At 38.6% G+C, this 27,613-nt stretch overlaps 2 protein-coding genes across 4 annotated transcripts; both read left to right on the forward strand.

The window, feature by feature from the left end:
- The first annotated feature begins 333 nt into the window (after nt 1-333).
- On the forward strand, nt 334-8,172 carry tmem30b (transmembrane protein 30B). Of its 2 annotated transcripts, none has more exons than XM_088932993.1 (8): nt 334-356; nt 1,614-1,839; nt 2,268-2,369; nt 2,729-2,836; nt 3,926-4,016; nt 4,109-4,252; nt 4,934-5,137; nt 5,918-8,172. In XM_088932993.1, the coding sequence occupies exons 2-8, from the start codon at nt 1,654-1,656 to the stop codon at nt 6,097-6,099; spliced, it is 1,017 nt and encodes a 338-aa protein (XP_088789119.1). In that variant the 5' UTR covers nt 334-356; nt 1,614-1,653; the 3' UTR covers nt 6,100-8,172. The 2 variants fall into 2 exon arrangements, with proteins under 2 accessions (XP_088789119.1, XP_088789118.1); XM_088932992.1 differs by having other exon boundaries at nt 346-503.
- A 4,699-nt stretch (nt 8,173-12,871) lies between these two features.
- dnajc8 (DnaJ heat shock protein family (Hsp40) member C8) lies at nt 12,872-27,613 on the forward strand. 2 transcript variants are annotated; one of them, XM_088932994.1, is made up of 9 exons: nt 12,872-12,983; nt 14,384-14,485; nt 15,131-15,187; nt 15,519-15,585; nt 16,857-16,951; nt 20,100-20,171; nt 21,024-21,115; nt 21,416-21,491; nt 26,236-27,613. In XM_088932994.1, the coding sequence occupies exons 1-9, from the start codon at nt 12,909-12,911 to the stop codon at nt 26,353-26,355; spliced, it is 756 nt and encodes a 251-aa protein (XP_088789120.1). In that variant the 5' UTR covers nt 12,872-12,908; the 3' UTR covers nt 26,356-27,613. The 2 variants fall into 2 exon arrangements, with proteins under 2 accessions (XP_088789120.1, XP_088789121.1); XM_088932995.1 differs by lacking the exon at nt 26,236-27,613 and adding an exon at nt 24,765-26,226.

Genomic DNA, 27,613 nt, shown 5'->3' on the forward strand with positions numbered 1-27,613 from the left:
TGTGATTGGCTACCATCGCTGTCTCACTACCGACAATGGCGGAAGCTCTGCCTACCAAGTGAGAGTTCACGAAGCAAATGCGCGTACATGAATGCGCGGAACCGTGGACAACGCGCGTTCACGATTAAATAATTAAAGAAATAGGTAACCGTGACTTCATTGGTTTAATGTAGTGCGGCTGCTTATTTCTTTCACAAGTGTCTGAAAGACCCCCCCCACCACCTCCACAAGCGTTAAAAGGCGTTAATGTGAATATTTCCCAATATAGCTGACAAAACAAATTAGTAGTTGTGCCCAGAGTGACGTCACTATCCGAACTCGATCTGCAGGAAGATGAGACTTGTTTGTCGGGACAGGTAAGTCTTTGCATAGGCAGAGTGTCACTGTAGGGTTTGTGCAAATAATAAGTTTCATTTTGTGATTATTTATTGGAGGTTTCATTTATAGATTTCACTCTCCTGCAGCGTCCAGCGTTTGGGGTGCTTGGACTGGGGTGGTTGAAGGTAACTCCAAATTCCATCGTTCGCCTTTTTTTTTTAACGTCGGGACGTTTTGTTGTGTATCTGTCGTGGTAATTGGGGGTATTCAGTCGCTTGAAGGTGAAAAATTAAAAGCTTAACCGGCGCCCCGCGATTGCTTTCAGAAATGACTTTTGCGATACGCCAACAAATCTTCTACTTTCCTAAACTGATACCTACATTAACCAGGTATATATCTATACATCAGTCTTCAATTTCTATAAACTTTGAACTTTGAGGCTCTCTATAATGTAACCAGCAAAAAAATGTACTATTAGTGTCAACGCTATCTTTCGTATTGGCATACTTTATTTACTCCAGTATACAATATCTTTTAGGGGGCTTATGATGTAGGGGCGTTCAGTCATAATCCCACAGATGGCGGCTTCGCACTGTACCCAAGTATACAGTATTATAGCGCCAAAACATTTCCCGATATACCTAATTCATTTACGCATGTTCCAGTCCGCTGAGTGGCAAAGGTTAATCGAACCACGAGAGCACATCTGTAGGTCGCCACTGAAAAGGAAAATATTTTTATTAATGAGCTATTTAATGTACCGTACTTCATCTTCAGGGGTGGAGCTGCGTTCAGTGAAAGCTTCCAACTCTCCCTTCCGGCAGTGTAAACTCGACACACGGATATGTGTCGCGCCTTTGGTTTTTAAAGGCCTATTATTATGTGCCTGAGATGAGCTGAATCCAAATAAATGTTACGATTAACCAGGTAGAAGTATTTCCAATAGGAAATGGGCTCTGATATGCCTTTGTATTGTCTTGAACAGTAAAAGCATTATGCTGAGCTTTGTTCTGTCCTTCGTCATTTTAGTATAATTGCTCCTTAAAACCCCAGAATGGAGAGCTCAGTTTTCCAAGATGATTAATCTCTGGCACCTCCTCCTGATTTAAACTCTAATTCATGCCAAGGGAAAAGAAGGTTGATGCTAAAGTTCTGTACTGATGAAGCCCAATTTTATTTTATTTTTTGGGATGTTGAAATCTAATCTTTGTGTGTATTCAAAGAGCTGGGAAACAGGTGGGCTTTGTGGGCGAAGTTGCTCATGCCTCGATTCTCTTTTCCTTTTGGATCCACAGGTCCATCTGGAGGCTATAAAGAAGCTCGGCAAGTGTGAGCATGAAGAAGGAAGGGGAAAATGCAAATAAACCTGATAACACAGCCTTCACCCAGCAGAGACTTCCTGCGTGGCAGCCTATACTGTCTGCAGGAATAGTTATCCCTGGGTTTGTCATCATTGGGCTGGCTTTCATCGCCATTGGCGTTGCACTCTTCCTCACCTCCAAGAACATCCAAGTTCTGGAGGTATGGGCATCACCGCGACTTTTCCTTTGATCACCAAAAATGTGTGTTTAAGTAGCAGTTTTCATCCCACATTGTCCCAAGGCACTTAACCGTACAACACAGGCCAGAGAAATACTGGTATTTTTTTGTGGTTCCCTCACCTTTGCAAGTAGCCTCTCCTTTCATTTGTGAACATAATATCATTCTGCTCTAACTTTGAAATTGTCTTAGAAAAATACTGGTTGTCAGCTGTCTGCACTAACAACCAGTTTGGAATCACCAGTTCTCTTAGACCAGACTGGCACCAGAAAATGGAAAATTAGGACTCTAATCCAGTACTCGCATCTGTCAGTGCCATTCATCAATTGGATTGAATCAAGACACGGCACACACAAGGCCGTTTGCTCCAATTGGAGTTCTGATTCAATGAATCTTTCTGTGCTTTGCAGATGGATTATACGGGTACGGACACTGGATCTCCCTGTTCTAAATGCACTTATAATGTATCTTGTAAGTGCTTGCTCTCCTTTCAGCTGGACAAACTTTTTGAGGTATGTTCCCTGCCTGTATGAGACTTGAACGTGAATTAAGAAAAGCAGGAGCCAAAAGTTGGACAGGTAACCTGCAAAGTTGCACGTGTGTAGAAGAATACTTCAGTCCACGATGAGAGAGTTTATGAAAATAAGTCATTGGCAGTGTAATGTCACCAACCTTTTGCGTATGCTTTCATAAATGAAGAGATGTGTAGCTGTCAAAAAGTAAACTATTATAAACCATGCCATGAAATGGTAACAAATAAAAATAATAAATAATTTGTTGCAAGAGAAAACATTAAAGCAGCTCAGGCTAAATGTTGATTAAAATGACCAAAGGCACTTTTTAAAACAAGCTATTTTTGCTTTCTAAACAGGGTCCTGTTTTCTTTTATTATGGCCTGTCAAACTACTACCAGAACTATCGCAAATATGGAGTTTCTCGGGATGACTACCAGCTCTTTGGGTACATTTCCAATCTGAAGGTATGATGATGATAAGCATTATTATTATTTATAAAGAAATCGCACAAAGGCCGTGCTAAAAAAAGGTGAGTTTTGAGTTTGAAATTTTGAAGAGAGTCAAAGAATTTGTCTCTCGTAGTGTCTGAGGAAGGGCATTCCATAACAATGGAGCAGCAACAGCAAAGGCACAGTCACCAAGAGTCCGAGATTAAGTCCTTGCTTTAGTTAGCAAAGAACCTGCCTCAAATGGGCAGAGCTTACAGGGAGTAGTGTAAACATGGAGAAGTTTCAGAGACGTATGAAGTTTCAGAGCTAGATTATATAGAGCCTTGAAAGTCAGTAACAAAATATTGAATACATGACTTTATAGGCAATCAGTGTAGGGACTTGTGTCGGAATGATGTGCTGCCAGGGCCTGGAATGAGTTAGTAGTCTAGCTGCAGAATGTTGAATATATTGCAAATTGTTGAGAAGAGTGTTAGGGAGCCCATAGAGTAGAGTTGAAGAAATCAAGCCTTGATTTTATAACTGCATGAATCAGGCACTCAGCATTGGACATTGATAGAAACTGCCTAATGCGGGCAATATTTCTAAGGAGGAAAAAAAAGTTGTTTTGATCAAATTTTTCATATGAGTCCCAAAAGACAAGAGAGGATCGAGCATGACTCCCAGGTTCCTGACAATTGCTGATGTGAGTGGGGAAGCCCTCAACAATTATTAGCTGACATTGGCTACCCACCGGAGTAAAATTTCTGTTTTGTCGCTATTTAGCTTCAGGGAATTTGATGTCAACCAGGGTTTGATGTCCCACAAACGAGGAGTGAGGGAGGGGGGAGACCTGAGGAGGAAGACGTTTTAACATAAATCTGGGTATCATCTGCCTAACAGTGAAACTGAAGACCATGTTTATCTATAATCTGGCCGATAGAAAGTATATTAATATAATAATAGCAAAGGGCCTAAGGCTAATTTCTAATGACACCACACTGAAGCGTCTCCTCTTCAAGGTTAAAACTGTCATGTTTCAGTTAGAAACTCTCTGACTGTTAACTGCCGTATGACTTAGTGCTTGTTTGACCCTGCTTAGTGTTTATTATTCTCCTTTTACAGAATCCAGGAAATTATTGTTCTCCTTTCCAGTATGACCCCACAGGCCAGCCGATCGCGCCGTGCGGAGCAATTGCTAACAGCTTCTTTAATGGTAACACTGCGCCGAATAGAGTGCTTGAATGGCTTGTAGGCGTGTGGTCACCCTGGCCTCGCCACTCACCCCTTTGTGATTCTTATTTTCAGACAGCTTCAGGCTATTTCACAATGTTGATGGAGTGGATATGGAAGTTCCTCTGGATGGAAAAGGAATATCTTGGTGGTCAGATTATAATGTGAAGTTCCGGAATCCAGAACTAACAAATGGCACCCTGAAAGACACTTTTAAAGGTGAGGATTCTATGCATTTCTTTTGTGTTGCACTTTGTTTTGTTTTTTTACTTGCAAATAGATATTTTTACCCGATTAACATTTTAAAGGCCAGATATTATTAAAATAAAATAAGCCCTAATCAGTTACACTGCAGTAAATTGCCCTTTGGTTGGTCTTACTTTGCATGGTGCACATTGTAGAGCTAAGCAACAATATTCTTCCATTCAGTTGTTGCTGTTATTGAGCTAAGTAAACACTGTTAGAAGTATGTGTTATGGTGTGGACTATAACAGAAATATAGGGCTACAGTACAACAGAGGAAAAAAGGCCTTTGTAGGATAAAGAACAGCAAAACATAGAAGAAGACACAATTTTTATACAAGCTTTCAAAACAAAAAGCATCGATAAAATATCAGAATCATGATGCACTCAATTTACAGAATTGCACTACTGTGCTTCAGTTTAATATTACAATAACTTGTTTTGCGAGACTATAATAATGTGTATATGACAAACAGACACAAGGCAGAATGTTATATGTATTCAATTTAATTTCCCTGTGATGCCTTTTACTTTTACTTATTAGTGTTGCTAATAGTCTTAAGGGATCTTTTGAGAACTAGAATTAGGCATGGTTGTGCTGAACGAGGAGGGAAAATAAAAAACATTCATTTTTAAAGATGTGCCTTTTTTTCCTAGGCACTGTGAAGCCTTTGAACTGGGTTAAACCTGCATATGAACTAGACACCAATGTGAACAACAATGCGTTTCTGAATCAGGACTTCTTGGTGTGGATGAGGACTGCAGCTCTTCCTAACTTCAGGAAGCTCTACAGACGAATTACAAAGGGAAATTACTCCAGTGGCTTGCCTGCAGGGAACTACTCCTTGGAAATATCATACAGTATCCTTTACTGTAGCACCAAGAGTGAGGTTCCCATCAGGAGTTGTTTAGATTTCTTTGTATTAAAAATCCAGAGTCTTGTTCAATGTTCACCTAAAGGTCTCTGAATGGCATTGCTCTGATGAGTGTCAGTGTAGTCTGAAGTGATCATATTTTAGATGTTTGCTGTATGTAGTTCACGTGATTAGTAGATTTAGTCTGGGGATATTCCACCTGCTTAACCGGTTCAGTCAGTCCGGAGCGATGTTTCTGAATGCTTATATTTAACATGATTCAGGCAGTGCATATCTCTGGGTAAAATGGCATGGAATAAAAAATGAAATTATTTCAAATTATGAAATTATGAAATAATTTGAAATTATTTCAAAAGGTTCAGGTGCACCCTAACAATGATGTGTGTGCTTGGCAAGGTGGAGCAAAAGAATTCTGCATACATTTGTGATCTTTCTTTAGCAGGTGGAAATAAAAAAAAAACACTTGATGAAGGCAGAAACAGGATAATGAGCATTATTGTTGTTGTAACGCTGGGTTAGTGATTTGCACTGAAAAGTGCCTCAAATGGGTAGTGTTTATTATTAAACAGCCTAGTTGTTTTATCATAAGTGATTTGAAAATGTCACCAGAAACTGAGTCACTTATTTATAAAATATCTGAGTGGATTTTGCTTCTGTTGGACAACAGGATAGGTAAGGAGTCATGAACATGAAATCTCCAGGATATGTAGCAGTCATGAACAAGAAATTCTGTAGCATGTTTCCTTAATACTTACTCCTTTTCCAGATTATCCAGTGGCGATTTTCCAAGGCCAGAAGAAAGTGGTATTCAGCAATGTTTCTTGGATGGGAGGAAAGAACGAGTTCTTGGGGATAGCCTATTTGGTTATTGGCAGTCTTTGCATCGTTATGTCCGTTGTCATGCTTATTGTCTATGCAAAGTTCCAGGTTCCGGATGAGGATTTGTGAAATCTGCTGGAAACTGGAGGTTCATTAAGATGCTTTGTTCCTTTGTATGCTGGTTGGGAATTCCGTCTTGTTTTTCTTGAAGTGCTGCTATGTTGTTTTTAATGAGGTTTGACATCAGGTGCTTTAACTTGCAACAGGTGGAATCCTGCATTAGGACATGTATACTTTAAAATCATTAGGAATTAAAATTAAAATAATATTAGGTACTATGAACACTGAACTTTTAAGCCATGTTTTTCCCTGGTTTTTAACAGTCGATGCTGTGAGCTTGCAGGACTTTCAATTGATTTTTATATGGAATGCAATTTCTGCACGTTAATCTAAACCACATCAAAATCAACTGCATCTTGATTTGTGTAGTCCATTTATGTTTTTGGGGCTTATTTTGGACATATGGTAGCAGGTATCATGAAACAAAGAGGTAATGCGGATGTGGTGATCACATGCATTTAAGGCATGTGTGCAATACCTACCCTTTGCAAACTGATGAGGAGAGTTTTTTGAATCTTTGAGTTGGGGTTCAGAAAGATTTCTCATGGTCTCCTTTGCAGTGTGCCGTTGAAGTGTTCCCGTTTCTTGTGTGCAGTCTATTATAAATCATATTTCCCAATCCAAGCCATGGTCATCATGAAAAACCTGATGGCAAACAGCAAGGTAATTTCCAAGTTTGTGTAGACACACCCAGGAATTTATGAGGTTTCTTGCAAACCTAAGCATGCAAAAACACTAAGAACATGCTAAAAGTGATTTATACCGACAGAAGCAACCTCTGCACCTTAATAATTGTAATGGCTCAAATGGACTGAAAGAAATCATGCTATAAACATGAACGTATCCTGACTCAGACACTAAATAACTTTTTAAACTGTGTATTTAGTTAATGACCTTTGTAAATTACTCACTTTGTGTTTTTTGGGGTTCTCAAATGTATTTTATTCTTGCTCTGTTCTTTTTTTAAATGGTACTGCTGTATATGGGGAGCCTTAACCTACTTATTTACAGTAAATGCTATGTTTTTACAATGCTGGATACTTTTCTATGAGTGAATAAGGTGTTTACAAATTTGTATATGTTCTTTGTGAGAGGTTACATCAGCTCTTTTTTCCATAGTTGAGAGAGTCACTGTGCAATGCAGGCAGCTGTGGATTGAACTGTTGAAAGTTGCTGTTCTGTTTTCCCAATGATGGGATGGAGGTTTCTTAGTACTTGAATTTTTTCTTATTTACCAGTGCCGGGGGAAACGAAAAGTACATTTCCGCAAATCCACATTATTTTTTTAATAAAAATGGGCACCATCATATACTCTATCTAGCTGGAATCCAGGGGCAAGAGGCTTTCTGATCATGAATGGATGAATTGTCTAAAGGAGACGGATTGTATTATGTGGTTTTTATTTTTAATGAAGTGCACTTTTAAACATTGCATCTTCAGATTTGAAACATAGATAAGTGGAAGATAGAAGGAATTAACATTTGGTTTCATACTGAACAATATCCTTTCAAAGCCCTTGATTTAATCTTTAAGGTGAACAAAATTCTGACCATTTATTAGTCCTATTTTGCTTTATTTCATTCTGGGATAATACCTTCTAGGATAATTTTTACCTCTGTATTTTTGTTTCATTTTCTGACAATGAGTGATTATAAAGTTGTTCCACACAGGAGAGGAAGGATCGTGTAACAAATCTTGACACATGATTTTATTTTAATGCTTTTTAGTTTTATGAAAACTTTTATTTTTTGGTATATTATTGATCACATCCAATCAGTTAGCAATGAATAATTAATGGTTTCATTATTGAAAAATATATCTCTTCCATATCTATACAGAGTTTAAAGGCATGTAGTTCATCAAAGTAAGAAAGTGCCTGTTTTTTAAAATGAGCTATTTTTATATTATGACCAAATAGATCTGAAAATATATTTTTGTGATTTGACATCTTGTTCCTGTACAACCACAATGGAAGGCAAGGAAAAATACAATTTTAGTGTTTTAGTGGTAGAAGTTAAATATCAAAGTCTGTGAAATTCACACTAAGAATGTTTAGTACTGAATAAAACTCTTCTGCTGAAATTGAGGTTTTGTGCTTTCTTTACCTTCAAAGAGAATACTAGATTTTCATTTATATTTAAGCCTTTATACAACAGATCACAGTAAATATCCTTTTGTTTCGTTCATCTTGACAATTTCTTCCAAGCTGTGATGTTATAAACACCAGCTCACGGACGATGACATCACAATCAGCCACCTGTTAGTGCAGTGGTGAGATTCTAGAGTCACTCTGGTCAGTCTGTTGTTCCAGCTGCAAAAGATGTGATCTTTAAAGTCTGTGAAAGATGTAAAAGGCCAGGAAAATGTGTTTATCATTTTGGCCTTTCTCCAGTTCCTCAGCAAAGAGCCCATCAAAGCTCCCAGTATGGGCTACGGTGGGCATGGATGTAACTCCAGATGAAATTGCTGAATTTTTGAAAGCCAAGGCTGAAGAAAAGAAGCTCTCCCTGGCGGTTGATGTGCTGTTCCCCGTTGTGTGTCTGCTTCTCCTCCTGCTGGTGTTTGCCTTTGCTCTGTACTGTGTATCCAGCAGGTGGCTCAGATGGATGAAAGGGCAGGTAAACTTCAGCATTGCAGTATTTTATGGACAAAAAATGCTTCAGATATGTTGAGCAGCATCAGGCTTCCTACTTCCTGGTGCGCTTAAGTCAAGCTAGATGAAGAGTACATGGCAGAGGAATGGTAAAATAATATTACCTGGGAGCTAAGGTGGGGTATTGTATCTTTAGCCTTTTAGTATACTGTTGGCTTTTTTCACAAGAACATGTTGCACATATTACTGTTCTAACCTGGCTAACAGTTTCACATAACATATTTCACAACTTAAACCGACAAATGTTATTTTATCAGTTTTGCCATATTTGGCTCAATGTATTTCACCATTTGCTATGGATCGTCAGATAGCCCTAACAAGTACTGAGTGAGAATGTATGCATCATAAATTTATATCATACATATGTAGAAATATAAAGTCTACGCTTATGTTGACATTTACTATGGCTATTTAAAAATATCAAGAGTGTCATCTAACGTAAGTAAATAGTACTTTGCTTGATTGTAGGAGCTTCGTGTTGAACAGGTTAATTATGACGAGTCCTTGCTTTAGCAAAGGTTATTTCCACACACAAAAAAGACTGTCAGCAAATGGCACTGTTCTTTTTATTATTTCTCTTGGCTTTTCCTGTCGGGCTGCAGCAAAAGTTCCGACTCGTCGGCTGGACAGAGCTCATCTCCGAGCATTTGCGCCGCGGTCTGATCCTAAAGCAGACGATCGTCTCCCGGCTAAAGGCAGCGGAGATGAGAATAGACGCCCTTGAGGAGAGCCAGGTGGCGGGCGGCCGGGGGAAGGCAGCGAGCCGGCGCCCCAGTCCTCCCCGCTGCGACTGCGTCTGCCATCGCTTGGAAGCCTATGAGGGCAGCCAGGAGTCCAACGTCGACTCGTCAGAGGACAGCGCCGCCTGAAGCTTCGCCGAGAACGAGAAAGAAAAGGATACTCAAAAACGTATGAAGTCACCTTATAATAAAAAAAATACAATTCGGTTATTTTATATTGTTTTTATACATGGATTTGCATTTTAATGCTGAAATTAAAATGTGCGAATCTGATGTGTGGTGAGCGAGTTGACGCGCTTGGGCTGCCGTCGCATCATCCAGGTAGGTGCTACACATGTAGGTGCAGGTGTTGGTGGAGGGGGATCCCCGTTACATGTAAAGAGCATTGAGGGTTCAAGAAAAGCAGTAAATAAGTGTAAGGATATATATATGAAATTTAAAAAAAAACTTTATCTCTGTTCTAATGAATTGATGTGAAAACGGCAGGAAATCTCTTTCTGTATTTTTAATTTTGAAGCAGATACCTACAAAAAAATGTACTAGTCCTCTTGTAAATGCATGTCTGGTATGCAAAAATCAATAAATAATTTAGAGGTATTCTAAACCCCTGTAAGCTACTATTTGTGGGCTCTTTCTTCTGTAAACATTTAAAATGACATCTATGAATTCTGGGCTTTCTCTACTTTTATATCATTATCTCACAGTTTGGGCATTGCGAAAGAGAATGACAAATGATAAATCCTCATATCTACTGAACTCCTTTCTGTGCAGTACAGATGTAATGGGAAATACTGTACTTCACCCTCACTGGGATTTGTGACATGTGATGACATCACAATGGGCTGATGAGGGCTGTTCGCCTCTTGGATTTCGAACAGCTGATGGGTGGAAAGCAGAAGACTGAAATGGCTTGCTCGCAGCACTGCAAGCCACCGGCATGGTCAAGGGTGGGAATGGAGATCACCCCAGATGATCTTAAGGAAACACTTGCTAACAAACCAAGCGAAGGTCTGTACGCAACATCGGGGCCACCATGTCCCTTCCTGATGGCCTGCCTTGCTGCTGTTTTTTTCTGCATATTGTCGTTGTGCCTGTACTTCAGACTTACGAAGAAGAAACAAGAAAAGGTGACACTTCAAGCCGTTGAAATCTGTGTTCATCAGCTGGGTCAGGGGTCTCTACTTTCTTGACATTGCACTGTTATATTATTTCAAGTGCACCGTCCTCTTAATTGCTTTCTAGACTCGCCAGTCTGTTTAAGCTTTATATGCTCTCTTCAACAACGGCTGCTGTATTTCTATGCTGGGAAAGCTCTTCCAGCAGAAGTAACAAAAGAAAAGGGTTACACAAACCTGGACACAATGATGTGAGGAGGGAATGCAAGTATGCTCCACAGTGCATTTTCATCTGTAGTACTGATGTAGCCTAGTGATAGGCGTTGGAACATTGTGGAATTTAGAAGGAAGTGATGTGGCAAACAGCGCAATGTATTTACAGAATTTCCAACAAAGTCTAAAATTCTCACTGAACCAAATTTCTGAAAAACATCAAGTGTGAGCGTCGCTAGTCTAATCCTTTTTCCCAGACTTGTTACTCCCGACAACGTTACTCCCCACTGCTGCCATAAGTCATTTATTGACCATTCATTTAGAGCTGGTTAATAAACCAGGGCAGCACAGATTTTAAACTTTTAAGTTTAAACACTTTTTGGAATTTTAAGCCCACATAGCCATATACCCGCATTATTTCCAAGTAATAGTGCAGGTAAAAGAGACTATGAAATTAAGACCTGAATATGGAAGATGTTCAGAATCTTATTACTTGTTAAATTAAAGGTCCAGTAACTTTCATTAAGAGCTCAGTCAGAGCAGTGATAATAAAACACACAGGCAGCCCAGGACCATAAGTGTGAAACAGAAGCTTAGCTTTTTCTATAGCAGCTAAATCCACTTTCATGCCATTGCAACCCTTATGTTAAGAGTGAGCTATATCACCTGCATCTCACCACTGGCAGTCCACTAAAGCTAAGCAGGTGTGAGCCTGGCCAGTACCTGAATAAGAGACCTCCTGGGAATGCTAAGGTAGCTGCAGAAAGTGAGTTAGTGGGACCAGCTGGGATATTGCTCGCTCACCCTATGGTCCATGTGGGTGCTAATGCCCCAGTATAGTGAAGGGAACACTGTACTGCAAAAAGGGTGCTGTACTTCAGATGAGACATTAAACCGAGATCCTGACTCTCTGTGGTTGCCAGGGTGTTTCTTGAAAAGAGTAGGGTTAGGGATACCATCACCCTGGTATGTTGGCCAAATTTCCCCCAGGCCTTTACCACCCATGGCCTCTTAACAATCATCATCTCTGAACTGGCTTCATCACTCTGTTCTCCTCCCCACTCATAGCCGATGTGTGGTGAGCACTTTGGCTGCCATCGCATCATCCAGGTTGGGCTGCACATTGGTGGTGGTGGAGGAGAGTCTCCATTACCTGTAAAGCGCTTTGAGTGGCATGCCTAGAGAAGCCGTGTATAAGTGTAAGGAATGAATTCAATATTAAGCCAGTCTTTGCACTCCTTCTTTCTTTTGGCAAGCAGCCCCTCTCTGAATGGAGAGTCAGCATGCCAGGTATCCCCAGTGAGCTCAAGGTCCTGTATCAGGGGCTCATCTTACAAGAGATGATCTTCCAGCGGATTGGGGCTATGGAGCTCAGGATCGAGTCCATTGAGGACTTTTTAGCGGGGCTGTGGCACAGAAGGTCGTCAGGAGACAAGAGGAGGAAGGACAAGACAGGGGAGCAGTCATCAGGAAAGGAGACGATGAGGTTCTCCGACAGCTTCTCGGAGTGAATCCATTCCTGCTCCCTTCTGACCACCATATCGATGGCCCAATAAAAAAACCCACTGAAGTTACTGCAAATGAGTGTTGGCACATTGTTATGAAAAGGAGTTTAAAAGGAAATGAACATGTACATATTGAATTCCTTCAGCACAATTTAAAAATAAAATCAAGTTTTTTTTCTAGGCGTTAATTTTTCTCCAACAAAACTGTTTTTACACCGTATGTGCAACAGCCTATTCAAATTAATCGTCGGTTTTTCATCAGTTTCGTGTTTAAGTGGTGAGTCGAACAAAAACAGCATGGGGAGAAATTTGTAGCCTACTATTACGGAGGAAAGGGCTATTTGACCCTCCTCCTGATTTGATAAACTATTTTGCCTTTAGGTCTACATGACAGCAAGCACATTTTAAACGTAATACGTAATACAATTTAGACAAGATAACATTGAGTTTCTGTATGTTAACCAAAAGCATTTGCAAACCGATGCTTTTCGTCAAAGTCAGGACATTATTCCTGCCATTACATCAGTAGGGTTGACGGGAAATGCAAGATCACGTGACAGAGCATCGCCACGTGACCCATGTTTAAGCCAAGATGGCGGCGGCAGGGGCTGAGCCTGGTATTACGGCTGATGGTAGCGACGATGCCTTTCAATTGTTTTACTCGGAGGTAAAAAATAAATATGCACATTGTGATTAAAAAACTACCCTGAAAGTAGCGTGCGATTTTCAAAGTGTCTTTGGGAAATTCTTAGGCTGCAGCCCCGCAGGGATCCCCTGAATGTCCGCGCAGGGCCCTGCGTAAACTGGGTGAATTTGAGGGAATGGCTGCAAATCAACACTGTTGTTTCCTATCGAAGACCAAGATTAAAGCCTGATTGTAAGGCTGTTATTTCACGTTACGTTATGAAATCACAGATATTTTTTGGCGTGCTTGGACTACTTACGGTATGATTGGTGTGTTGTGTTCGGTTTATTCGGTATCCGCCGGAGACGGATCTCGCAAGTTCATAAAATTAAATCTAACATTATATTTGTTTTTCCTAATGAGATAATTTGGCATTTAAGATTGCGCTTTAGTAAATTATACGAATTTGACATTATAACCATTGGTTAAAATAACTTTATGCTTATTCTGGACATGTATACAGGTGTCGTATTCAATTCAGTGTCCTCTGGAAATCAGTATTTATGTTTGGATTTTTATTACAGTGCACTCTACGCATTGTGTAATAAAGAGCTACATCCATTTAATTAAAACAATTGTGAGTAGATATAAGTGTTACATTATTAAGTTTATCTGGTGGTAAACGTGCCTTATACTGCAAATGTGTCCTAAGGAAGCACAACCCTAATGCAGTTGCAGGTATTTATCGCTGATCCAGGAGCTAGGACACAAAACGCGTTTTCAAATGTCTGACGCATATAAATAAAGCTAAATAAAGGTACTACCCGTGTTTATACCGTGTGCAGATTTTATCTCCTATTGAAGATTTAAGACTGAACAAGATCTCCAGTTATGCAAAAGGATTGCATACATCCCTAAAGGAATTTGTGGCAAATTTTACACACAGTTCAGGTGGCAGGGTGGCGCAGTGATTAGTGATAATTGCTGCCTCACAGGGTTCAATTCCTGGGAAGCTACCCATGTGGTATTTGGGGTTACATCCCACAGTCAAAAAAACTTACCAGTAGGTTGACTTGCTTCGGGGAAACCTGGCCCGGGTGCAAGTGTGTGCCCTGTGGAAGGCTGTATTTGAGGTCAATATTACACACAGTTCACCACAATGGGGGAAACATGATTGAGTAGTGTTTGAAACTGAGGGTATTGTAACACACGATACAGAACCATCATTCTGTTAGTGCAGTACATTCATCAAGAAGTATATCTATATGCAATAGATGCAGCTCTGTACTGATTTTTTTTCTGTTATTTTGTCGTCTTCAAGATGGGGACAAATGTATAGATATATAATAAATCAGAGGTAATAATGTTTTGAAGAGGTTTAAAGATGTATTAATTTTTCCTGTTGTTTCTTAAGCACGTGTGTTGATTGTCTTTTTGAAAAGGTGAAGCAGATTGAGAAAAGAGACTCTGTGTTGACCCCAAAGCAACAGATTGAAAGGTTAACCAGACCAGGATCTTCCTATTTCAATCTCAACCCTTTTGAAGTAAGTACATCTCGTTGGATCTCAGATGCAAGGGTGTGCCTCTTCAGTACTGGGATGGGAGCTCTCAGAGGAAAGCCAAACTGGTGTTGATGGACCAGCAGGGTACGCTTTAGCTTCTGGAATATAATTTCTAAATCAGCACTCCAGTATGATGAGCAGGTGTCCTGTCTTCCAGATGTGACATGAAATCGAGTTCTTTACCACTTGGTCATTAAAGATCCCTTTGCACTGTTTATAAGAGTTTGGATATTCTCCTGGTATCCTGTTAAATTCCATGCTTGTACTATATAGCTCACCTGAACTTTGTCTGTATTTCAATTGATGAAGCAGTTTTTCACTTTTCAACCCAATCTGCTCTGCAGCGGGGCTGCTGGACCAGAAGTGCTAGCATCAGCCAGATGGGACTTTGTTTCAGTGGTGGATGAAGTGGGTCCTATATATAAAGCTCATTGAAATCCAGTGGTATGGGAAATGTGTGTAGATATGAAATGATTAATGTAGATTAAACAATGATTAATATGTTCCTGATCTTGACTTGTGTGGAAGATGTATTTTGCGTGTACTGCACCCAGAAGTACAGAAGAACATTTTCTTTTGATGTCTTTAAACTTTGTAATATCTATAACTGTGTATATTTTGTCTCAGGTTCTACAGCTTGATCCAGAAGTTACAGATGATGAAATAAAGAAGAGGTTTCGTCAGGTATGTTCAAATCCTTATGGCGCTCTTAGCATACTGCATAGTGTCCACAGACAACTGGAATTAATAGTCATACTGCTATTTCATTTCAAGTGAACATTTGTAAATGCAAATTAATTTGTGGGGGTATAATTTTATATAGTTTCCATTTTGCAGAACTGTTTTAAGAAAATGTATTCAAAACTGCGGTGGGATTATGCCAAACAGAAAATCATTTTTTTAAAGATAATAGTCACTAGTAATAATTCAGATAATAAATAAAAACTTGTTTTAATGGATATAAATCATGTTTTGGCTCAACTTTCAATAACATCATTTTATACTTTAATTATAGCTATCAATCCTGGTCCATCCTGATAAAAACCAAGATGATTCAGAAAGAGCACAAAAGGCATTTGAAGGTACAGTAAAGCACCTTGCTTCTGTATTATTCTACCTGAACATGTAAATCCTATAGGGGACTGACGTGTTACTGCAAGGTCCAGATAGTTTTACAGCGGCAGATAGTCCTGAATGTGGTGGATGTGCTAATTCCAGATGTTCCCAAATATTTTTTTTCTTATGTCCTTTATAGAGTAGCATGTCCCCAATCACAGAACTGTGGCGTTAGTTTAGAAATTCTGGGCTGAAGGGAAGAGTGCCTCCTACTGGTCTACAGGCACCTCTTATAGCAGCAACCTAGTTTGCCTAATAGTTTTTCCATCCCAGTACTGACTGGGGCCAGGCTTGTTACATTTATTCATGGACTCGCTGTCTGCAAATAGTTTTCGTTATTTGGTATTCAGTAAGTCTAGCAGTGATTGTTACTGTACTCGCAAGCTTTATTTAGAATATCTGTATTGTGCTTTTTGTTGAAGAATTTAAACAGGGTTTTTTCTTCTAATTTGAGCCTGACTGTTTTTAGAAAAAAGGCTTGAATGGTTTCAAGACTTGCTTTCTTGTTGTAACCAATTTTCTCATTGCAAGTTAGATGTAATTGGGTCAACCTAGCTCATGGGATGAGTACAATTGATTCAGTCTTATTCATTATTATCATTATTATTTTCAGATTTTTACTTTTTTGGAAAACATTTCCAGAATGCGTTTAATCTGTTTACTTTTATTTTTGTATTATTATTGCAGTATGCCTTGCTTGCATCCTTACATACTTAAACACAAGACTATCACCATTGGCAATTAAGTCAAGGGAATATAATTTGGATTATTTATTGTAAACAACATATTAAGCATTTTCTTTGTATGGACAGGTTTTAGAGTTTGAAGTGTTATTTTAAACAGCATAAATACATAGATTTGGCAGACCATGTTGGTCATCTGCTGCTTTCGTCTGTGGAAAGAGACATAAAGTCCCCAGACCACAGCATGTGGCTCCCAAATCACATTGTGATGACCTCTGCTCTAGATCAGCGGGTTCAATATGGTTACGTTTAAAAGCATCCTTCCAAAGATATTTGTTAATTAGGAAAGCAAATACATCTGTCTACAAAGAAAAGTCTGAGAATAACTAATCACATTGTTTTTCAGGCAAAGCTGTCTTACCTAATTAAACACACAAAATGAAGATGCATCTGCTGTACAGATCTGCTGGCTATATGAAGAAAACTGAAGATTTTGATATGATTTCTCTTTAATGGATTAATGAGAATAATCATATAATTCCTTGTCTCTTTAGCGGTTGATAAAGCCTACAAGTTGCTCCTGGATTCAGAGCAGAAGAAGCGGGCTATTGACGTGATCCATGCAGGAAAGGAGTATATCGAGCACACGGTGAGGTCCTAACACAAGCATTTAGTTCACCCCACACGCTTCTCTTTTTAACTGTTGTGTTCTACTATGTGAGCACAAACCTTGGGCAGTTTACTCATAAAACTAACGGGGAATTGTTCAGTTGTCTAGTCCAGGTAGTTCTCGATTTCAGTGCTTTTAACTCTTTATTTGCATGTTTTTAGTTTAATATGCCACAAGCATATATATAAGGTGCCTTGCAAAAGTATTCAGACCCTTGACCAATTCTCTCATTTTACTGAATTACAAATCCTACATTGAAATTTTGTTCTCTGTGATATATTTATTTCTAAGCACTGAAACTCAAATTAATTATATTATAAATTAATTATTTAATGTGACATTGTTTCATGTTAGAAAATATTCTTAAGAAAAATAAAAAACTGAAATATCCTGTTTGCATAAGTATTCAATCCCCACATTTTAATATTTTGTAGAGCCACCTTTTGCAGCAATAACAGCTTTAAGTCTTTTGGGGTAAGTATGTACCAGCTTTGCACACTGTTTAGGAGTGATTTTGGCCCATTCTTCCAGGCAGATTTGCTCCAGGTTGTTCAGGTTAGTCGGATGAAGCGTGTGCACCGCAATTTTCAAATAGTGCCACAGATTCTCAATTGGATTGAGATCAGGGCTTTGACTGGGCCATTGTAGGACATTCACCTTTTTGTTCTTGAGCCACTCCAGTGTTACTTTAGCCCTGTGTTTGGGATCATTGTCCTGCTGAAAGATGATCTTTCTCCCAAGCTTCAGTTTTTTAGAAGCCTGAAACAGGTTCTCTTGCAGTATTTCCCTGTATTTTGCACTATCCATTGTTCCTTCTATTTTAACAAGATGCCCAGTCCCTGCTGATGAAAAGCAGCCCCACAGCTTGATGCTACCACCACCATACTTCACTGTAGATATGGTGTTTTCTGAGGTGTGGGCAGTGTTAGATTTGCACCACACATAGCGCCTTGAATTTTGGCTAAAAAACTCTATCTTGGTGTCATCTGACCACAAAATCTTTTCCCACATTGCAACTGGGTCACTATCATACTTTTTGGCAAACTCGACATGCTTTCACATGGTTTTATTTGAGTAATGGTTTCTTTTGTGCCACCCTCCCATACAGGCCAGTGTTAAGCAGAGCTCTTGAGTGTATAGTTGACTGGTGCACCTTTACTCTGCTCTCAGCTACTGAACTCTTTAGGTCCTTCAAAGTGATCATTGGGCTCTCTGTGGCTCTATGGTCTCCTTCTTGTTCGCGCACAGAGTTTTGAGGGACAGCGTTTTCCAGGCAGTGTCTGGGTGGTTTGATGTAGCTTCACTTCTTGATAAATTAACCAACAGTGCCCCCTGGGACATTCAAACACTTGGATATTGTTTTGTACCCTTTTCCTAATTTATGCATTTTTTTACTTTATCTCTGACTTCTTTAGAATGCTCTTTAGTCTTCATTTTCACAGCTGTCCTTCAGATTCACAACCTGAATAATGATCCCTTAACTGTGGGGGTTTTATCCAGAAAACATGGCAGTTATTTTAATGATTCCCAGGTAGAGGCCAATTGTAAGGCAATTGTGTCCTCGTTAGGGCAATCGTTTTTCACCTGTGTAAACTCAGAGCCTACGCAACACAGGGATTGAATACTTATGCAAACAGCATATTTCAGTTTTTTTATTTTTCTTTCGAATATTTTCTAAGAAAACAATGTCACATTAAAATAATTAATTCTGAGTTTCAGTGCTTAGAAATACAAATATCACAGAGAACTAAATTTCAGTGTAGGATTTGTAATTCAGTAAAAATGAGAGAATTGGTCAAGGGTCTGAATACTTTTGCAAGGCACTATACATCACTTTTGAGTTTAGGACGCATTACTTTTCAGTTTGATACAGTTCGATATGGCCAGCAAAAGACAGCTGGTCAGACGGTTCAAGGTTCACTTAACCAGTTGTGCCAGGAAGAATTGTCACAAGCAGCTGAGCGATCTGTCTCTGTATTCTTCCAGCCTCCAACCATTTCCCATTGTCTCGTGTATTAAATCTATGCAATACCTGTCTTTGTATCTTATATGTCTTTTATATACTCTTAAGTCAATAAAACCCTTCATTTAAGATACTGAGTGAAAACTCTTAAAAACAAAATTCAATTTAAATAATTTTTCAATAAAGCATTATTTAAAAAATATTAAAAAACAAATTTTAAACTTTTGCCATTGCAGCAGTTGATAATCATCTAGAAACCTACAGAAGGTTTTTCTTCTTTTTTTTTTCAAATTTTTAGGTAAGAAGAAGGAAAAATATATTTGTACTGTTACTTTTAAAGGAATGGCATTGAAAAGAGAGTAAAAGGACAGAAGATAGTTGCACAGTGCTGGTGCCTGTATGGGCAGGCGACTCAGGCATTTTCCAAACCGATCTCCTCTGAAAACAGAACCAATTGTCTTCTGTTCACATTTGCATGAAACTGATAAACATAAACCGCAGTTTAAAAATGACTTTTAGTACACCTGTATAATCGCCTTACATGGATAAATGTAATTGTCTTTATCTGGGATGTTAACCCTCTGGTTGGGGGGTAGATCTGGAACACATGCCCCCTCTGTTGACTGTTTATAGTCATTAGTAAATACTCCTTAAACTTTTTTCAATTTAAGGAGTATTATTTACAAATGGCGTGTAAATCACAAGCTACTTTTACTTTTCATGTAAACAGACAGAACTTCAGTGGGGTTCTCTGTGCACAGGCTTTTAAACATCAGTTTACACATCTTTATGTTTTGCACAAGGCTAAACCTCAGTTTATGCTTCTTGGCTGATTCTGCACAGTTTCCTTGGTGGGGCTGCTGGAGATGCCAATTACTAGCTGGCAGGAAAATGAGCGATAGTTCCTTTCTCTTTTTAGACGGAAGCTACCTGTTTTATAAACTGCTCTGCAGTAGGAGTATAAATTAATGCAGTCACTCTTAATAAAAGTTATGAACAGTGGGCAGACCTTTAGCTATGGAGATCGGGAAGTCTTAGATGTTCCTAAGAATTCTATAAGATTCTTTCACCAACCTGGAATACACTGAGATTGCCTATGAAAATGTCCTTGTAAACAGCAGCTTATTCAAATGAACTCTTTTATTTCCCCCTGGACTGTGTTAGATGAAGGAAAAGAAGAAGCAGTTGAAGAAAGAAGGAAAGTCCACGGTAGTTGAAGAGGACGATCCGGAAATGGTAAGACGCTGTGGGATGGCCAGACAGAAAGAGTTCAGCATTGACTTCCTTTTTGTTTTGTTTTTTATCTCATTTTAATGGTATTTAAAAAAAAATAAATCCAATGTACATCTTTTACATGTCTTGCCCTGATCAATTTGTCAGTTCAGTAATGCTTCACCTTGATGTTGTGCGACCCCTGTTAATTAAATGGTGTTCTGTCTAAATTGCGCTCTCATCTTGCATAATCAGGCTTTTCCAGAAGTTCCCCTTTGATTTCAGTGGTGATACACTTTGTCACTTCTCCTGATGCCATGCATAATGGGGCTGCTGTTGTGTAATGGCTGTTGTGTGTCACCCAGATGAGTGCTGCACTTCGGTTCCCACGCATACGTGTAAAGAGCTTTGGGGTAATGAGTGCTATGCGAATACAAGAATCTATTTTTGACCTGCTTGTTCTGCAAGCACTACAGGGTGAGGAGCTCAGTCAAAGCCTTTCAGGTTGTGCTATTTCAGTACCTTATGATGCTAAAATGCATTCTGGTTAGGTCACCAGCCTGTCGACTGGCAAGGCATCTTTTTGAGCTGGTGGCAACCTGCATTCATGGCACAATTGACATCATGAGATTTGTTCTTGGCAGTATAGAGTGTACTGCTGCATCAGCTGGATTTTGGTCATTTCTTCCTACCTAACCACTATTCTTACAAAGAGGGTCTCCTAATGCCTCCTGTTTTTCATGATTGGTATATGATAAGCTTAAATGGTAGTTGTATCCTAGAGAAAATGGTTCAAAAAGTCACCCTGAAAAGGCATTACTATCATGAAAAGGGGTCTGTAACAATAGGGTAAATGATGTTTTTTGTCTTCTGCAGTTCAGGCAAGCGGTGTACAAACAGACAATGAAACTTTTTGCAGAGCTGGAGATAAAGAGGAAGGAGAGGGAAGCCAAGGAAATGCATGAAAGGTAAATGAAGTTTCATGAGGGCAAACTGTTTAAAACAACAGTGGAAATCCTAGGAGCTGGGTTTTCTTTTTTAAAGCCAGATTTCCCTTCTGGGTTGTTTACTATGCTCCTAAAATATCAGTTCTGTGAAAGTAATGCAGTTGTTTCTTTTTTAAAAAACCCTGTTTATATTGAAATGTGTTCATAGCTCCAGATCTTGACCCGTGGAAAACATGAATAGGGGAATAAACACCCTTTTGGTTCCTCTCTCTTACATTATTGTGACTGATTTGCTCCTTTTTTCTGTGTTTTGCTTTTAAGGAAACGACAGCGGGAGGAGGAAATTGAGGCACAGGAGAAAGCTAAACGTGAAAGGGAGTGGAACAAAAACTTTGAGGTAGAGATTATTTTTAATGGTCAGAGCTTGTTTCTTTTTGTGAGAGAGCTATATTGGTTAGCCTACACCAATAACCAGGCTACTGACAGAGCCACATGCCAATATAAATAAGGTATTTTCAAATGTTAGGGTCCGTGTGGGACTGCATCTGGGTCTGCTGCTTAAGTATGTTTTTATAAGGAGCTCCCAAGTTGCTCCCAGTAGAGACATGAGCACACTTGCAGCGGCATCACTGAGTTAATGTGCCTCTCCTCCAAATGATGCTAAGATTTCCCGTCAGCAACTCTTGAGTTCACTTGCAGTGTGTCAGTTGATGAGTGCATGTATCTGGCATGTCAGGACAACATACACACATTTTTGTGTAGAAGTTATTGCCAGAGTCTCTTCGTTCTTTTGGACTCTCCAATTATTTCTATATATATAGGAAAAAAATACCTTGCACTTCTAAAATTAGTCTGCATGTGCCGAAACTTTAGCCACTGTGGATGCTATTACTGGTAGTGCTTTAAGAAGTACAGGGCAGTGTTCCATTTCACCAGCAGGTGGCATCTTCACTGTAACTATAGCTGGTGCTTTGGTTAAGTATTCAGTTTAAACACTTTGTCATGTGTTGGTTTGCTTACTGGAAAATAGCATTTATAATGATGATTTCTTCATGATTTCAAGATAAACTTGAAAATATCGCTTTTCAACCTATTCACCATTGTACTCTTCTTATGCAATTCTTAATGTTTTAGCCACATCCACACAATATATACTCTACATGTACATCCACAGAATGAGATTTAGTATTTACAGTGAAGAGTAAAGCCATGCATTCAGAGTATTTCCACATGCTGTCCCACTGATTTTTTTTAATCAACAGATAACACTTCAAAGAAATTAAAACTTAATGTCAGTAAGAACTCAACATTCACCAAGTTCCCCTTTTCAGGCATTGCATTGATCTCATTCATAGCGTGGAGATATTGTGAAATACATTTTGTAAAACTCTGATGTATAGATTCTCTGTTTTATGTAGGCTACATGCTTAGAAAGACCAGTTTTACCTGTTACATGAAATATGAATAGAGCCAATTGCTAGTAAGAAAGAGGGCTTAGAATTTGCTGCATTCTGTTAAAAATGAGGAATGCTGCCACCTGTTTTTAATAGCAGAACACACTTGATACATGACTGCGCTCGTCTGTTAACTTCATGTATCCCCTGTGCAAAATTATTCCCCATTCTGTTCATAATTTACTGGAAGTGGATAATAAATGGAAACACTTTGGTAAATGAAGGACACCATGTTTACTCATAGAAAGGGCTTTTTCACAGTTGTGGGTTGTTAATTAAAGTAACCTCCCAGTATGCTTATGCGCATGTATAAACATGCTGTACAGACCTGTTTGCCCATGATTTCAGCAAGCATGCCTACAACAGGAGACCTTAGTGACTTTGAAAGATGAATGCTGAAACACGTTTGGCAGGAATATCAGTGGCCAAGAGTGCTAAGCTTACTTATGTTTCAGGAGTAGTAGTGTCTAAGGTGATGTCAGTATAGCCGTAATCCAGACATTGCTCATCACTCCAGCCCTGTATGTTTGCCAGGCATTGGATATTTGACTTTCTTGTGGGGAAAATGCCGCTGCTCCCCTCTTACAGAATTCCAGAATTTCAGATGCTGGTGGACACTATTCCACAGTGCATACTGGCCACACATGGTGGCCCAGCCCCCTGTTAAGTGACTTCACATTGGTGTTTCCATTTTTTTTGTCCATTACCTTTATATGTGGACTAGAATACACAATACTGATTGTGGACCACATAGGCCACCAAACCAGTTTCTAATTACTAAAACCACACACAGTCCTTTTCCTGTCGTGAGCTACACACTGTGACTAACATTTTCCAGGTTATCATCCATGTCTGTTTTCTTTCAGTGACAATTTAGTCACAGTTTTTAAGTAAAGGAATATTACTAACTTTCCAGATTCTGGTAACTTTTTGACAGGTTATATGTAGGGCAGCAACAAACTAATATTTTGATAATCGATTATTCAGGCGAATATTACACCGATTAATTGATTAATCGGCTCAGCTGAAAATTGTCGTGTAAATGAGAGAGGCTGTGACAAATAGTTTGGCATTGTTCAGTAGCCATATAACTTTATTCAATTAAATAATGAGAAACAAAGCCTTGAAAAAGTTTCAACTTAACTTCATTAACATCGTCTTACCTCTTCGTACTGCATTGTCTTTCACTTTTAAATTTCAGGATTTTTTTGTCATTTTGTACAAAAATAAAATTCAAAATGTTCAGAGTTAAATATAACAATGAAATAAACATGATTCAAATAAGCTCAAAGTTCAAAATAAACTTGATATAAGTCACTTGAAATCAACTGTGAACTGAGAGCAGCAGCAAGTAAATGTTTTGGTTCACTGTAGGATTTGCTAATATGAGCTGCGGTGAAGAACATTGATAAATAAACATGTAGATTGTATCTCTCTCGGCTGCAGTATCATTTAACAAGGTTAACACTAGTCTATTCTGATCGTATTTTTATATATGACGGTAGTTCACAAGACGAGCCATGTATGGATAAGTTTACAGGACGAGCTGCTGATTGTTAAATAATTTTTTAAAGTAGTCCATATTTATTTCTGATAGGATGACAAGCTTTATCTCTTTTCTTGTACAGTTCTTTGAAAAGACTACTATCCATATGGTGAGAGTTAAGCAAACTGAACATATGCTGTAATAATAATATGAAAATAATGTGCAAAAGCATATTAAGTTGAACTGCAACCCTGCTAACTTTAGGCTAATAGACAAATAAGTGGGAGCTTGTGGTATTTCACCATTGCTGAATACTTCAGTTTGTCAGAACACCACCCACGCCACCGAACACAAAGCTTTTGCTTAAGCATGCACTTTGTACTGCCATAGAATGCTAAATCAACCTTGCATATTTTGCATGTTACGGTTTTACCTTTTGTTTTAAGAAAATGTTCCCACACTTTGCTTCTTTTTGAACTTTCCTCCATTATTGTTTTGTTTTCTTCAACCTGTTCTATAGTTCCGACACTATAGCAGCATGGCTGCCCTCTTCAGGTTAAGTCATTAACTCGCTGGAGGTTGGAGGCCCGTTTGAAAAGCTGAACGAAAAATCGACAACGGAAATGTTTGTCGACACATTTTTTCTGCCGTAGTTATATGTGATGTAACTTAAAGGTGACACACTTACTGCTTTTCTTAATTGTCATCTGTCTTACATCCTGTGTCCCAGAAACGTTACAGGGTCTGCTGTTACACCGCAGGCTGAGTCAGGACACTCACTGTCCTGCTCGGTGTTCTTCAGCCCTGGAGGTACCAGTCTTGATTTGTCGCACCACTTTGGAAATCCCCAATGTTTATAGTCCTAAGAGTCTTAACAGATATTTTTAATAGACTAGTCACAAGTGTGTTTTTCAAAAATTCTAGAATCGGGAAACTTAATTCTGGAAAAACAAAGTGTGAAAAACTGTTTCTAGTTTTGGCTGTTGTGAAATTCTGACTTTCCTGGACTAGCTGTGCAGATGAAAAGTTTTTTTAAAGTAAATTATTAGTAGAATTTTGCAACACTGCCTTAAACTTCCCTTAGAGGAAGAATGTGGTATGAGTGTAAATGAGAAAAAAAAAGTCAAGAAGAGGGATAGCAAGAATGTGTTCTTAGTAATGCTAAAACAGGAAGTATTTTGTGTGCAATTAAGCTGAAATGTGAAATGAAACTTTTATTTAGTCAAGCGAGAGTGCACGAGATTCAGAATGCCATCCTGTTTTTTGCTTTGATATAAAGCAGATAATGGTGAAAAATCTATTTGAATTTAGGTGAATTAAATAAAAGCTGTCGTCTCTTTTATGGGCTTCAGTATCATAAGCAGTCTCTTCCTACTATGCCCTTATCCTTTGCATCTTATAGCTGGAGTGCATTGCAACAAAGAAAAGTGGTCCCTAACAAACATAATTCTGTTCTGTGCGTCCTAAAATCTGTCCTCAGCAGCACTGCTCTACACACAAATGTTATTGAAGTGTTGGTCCATGTGACATACTAAAGTTTCAATGTCTAGTTTCTCTATTACTTTTGCTAAATTTACTTCGTTCAAGTGTTAATTTTAATTTTGCTTTTGAAAAATGCCAGCGGATTTCTCTTTGCTGGCTCAGAATGAAGGGATGTGGTAATATATTTTGACAGTATGTCTCAAAGATATAAGGGTAGTTCTTTAAAAGAGAAGAACATGTTGATATCAGATCTGTGGTATTCGACTATTTTCTTGTGTGAATCAGAAGTTGCAACCTGAGAACATCTTGCAGCATTTAATATCTGCATTCTTGCAGAATTTAGATTTACAGTCATAAGAGGGGTGTGTTCATTTGTGTTTGTGATGGTATTATTTTATTTTAATCATTTGATTTGTAAGACTGGCTTGCTAGTGTCAGAATTGTCAGGGAGATCTGTGCTGGGATAAACTGTCCAGCTGCACACTTTCAGACTGCTCCGTACACACAATTAGAAAAGTTGTGAGGAGAAATCAAACCGAGTTAAAGTAGCAGTCATTACCATTTTGAGAGACCTAAAATGCACAGATTGATCAGAAACAGATAATTCCAGGAGTTATCCAGTTCGCAGGTGTCTGTAATGAATTTAAAAAGGTCTTGTTGTTGCTGCGACATATTGCCTCTAATATAAATATACATTAACACATACACATGTGTACCAGGAAACCAGAGATGGGCGTGTCGACAGCTGGCGGAACTTCCAAGCAAAAGGCAAGACTAAGAAAGAGAAGAAGAACCGGTCATTTCTCAAGCCCCCTAAAGTGAAAATGGAGCAGCGATAAGTAGAATATTGATATGCTGTGCAGAAGATTGGGGGTTACGGGCTCCCATTCCTGGAAAGCCCACTGTATCTAAACCAGTACCACCTTGGACAGCGTCATCTCCAAAATGTGTTGTATTTCACTTTTTTAAAATATATATAAAAGATCTGACCCTTGAACTCCACACTGGACAAGTTAGACTGTATTCTGCATTTGGAATTTTTTGGTCTTCACTTGCAATCTTGATTTTATAGAACTATTGTTTTTTGTTCAGCTGTAAATAAAACAGAATTTGGAAGTGTGAACTTATGCAATTGCTTCAATTATCTTTTTTTTTGGATTTAGTCCCTTTTTGGCTCTCAACATCTACACACAAAAATACTTTGGTAAAACTTTGGACGTACTAATTTCCATTACAATTTAAATTAAGATCTGCAGCTTCTGTAAAAGTCAATAGAAGATTCATTCATATATGGTTATTCTGGACAACAGTACTTACAGTATATTCACTACTTGTGAATCTAAGCAATGGTACACAAAAAACAAGATTTCTAACAATAGAAGCAAATGACTAATACAACAAATGGCTAAAGGCAAAATGTTTAGCCATTTGTTTTGTTTATATAGGACAATTCTGAGCTCTGAATAATCTGGATATCTGGTTATGATGATATTGAAATGCTTCTTGATCAAAGTGAGAATTGTTGAGAATGTGTCCTTAGTAATAGCAAAAGAGGAAATGTTTTCTGTGTGTAATTAAGTAGGAATATTAAATAAAAGTTTAATTAAGTGATAAGCTTGTGTTTTCACACAAGAAACATGATATTCAGAATGCCATTCTGTTTTTTGCTTTGAAGGTAAAATAAAAATTCTGTAAACATTGGTACAGCTTATTTTAATTAGTCCGTTAAAAACTAATGCCCCAGTAGTAATCCTTTACTGTTGTGTTCATTCAGTTCTGTATTTTTTCAGTACTGAGAATCCACAAACATTTTTTTTTGTCTGGTCTTTAGTTGGTTTCCTCTGTTTTCATGTTGCTCCTTCAGTGGGAATGTCTTGTTTCTCATTAAAAAAGTGTGAAATTAGGAAATGAGACCATTTCACATCTGTAGATCATCAGATTTTTTAATTTTGTAATACCAGTCATTGCAGCACACTGTTGCATTGTATCTTGCTGTACTGGGTGTGTTACAGGATCTTGTTTTATGTTTTTTTGTATTGTAATATTGGCACGGGACTCTGTATCACCAATTAAAGCAAGTATTGGAAATGTCCCTTA

Source organism: Atractosteus spatula, chromosome 14 (genome assembly GCF_055471065.1).
Source record: "Atractosteus spatula isolate fAtrSpa1 chromosome 14, fAtrSpa1.hap1, whole genome shotgun sequence".
NCBI lineage: Eukaryota > Metazoa > Chordata > Actinopteri > Semionotiformes > Lepisosteidae > Atractosteus > Atractosteus spatula.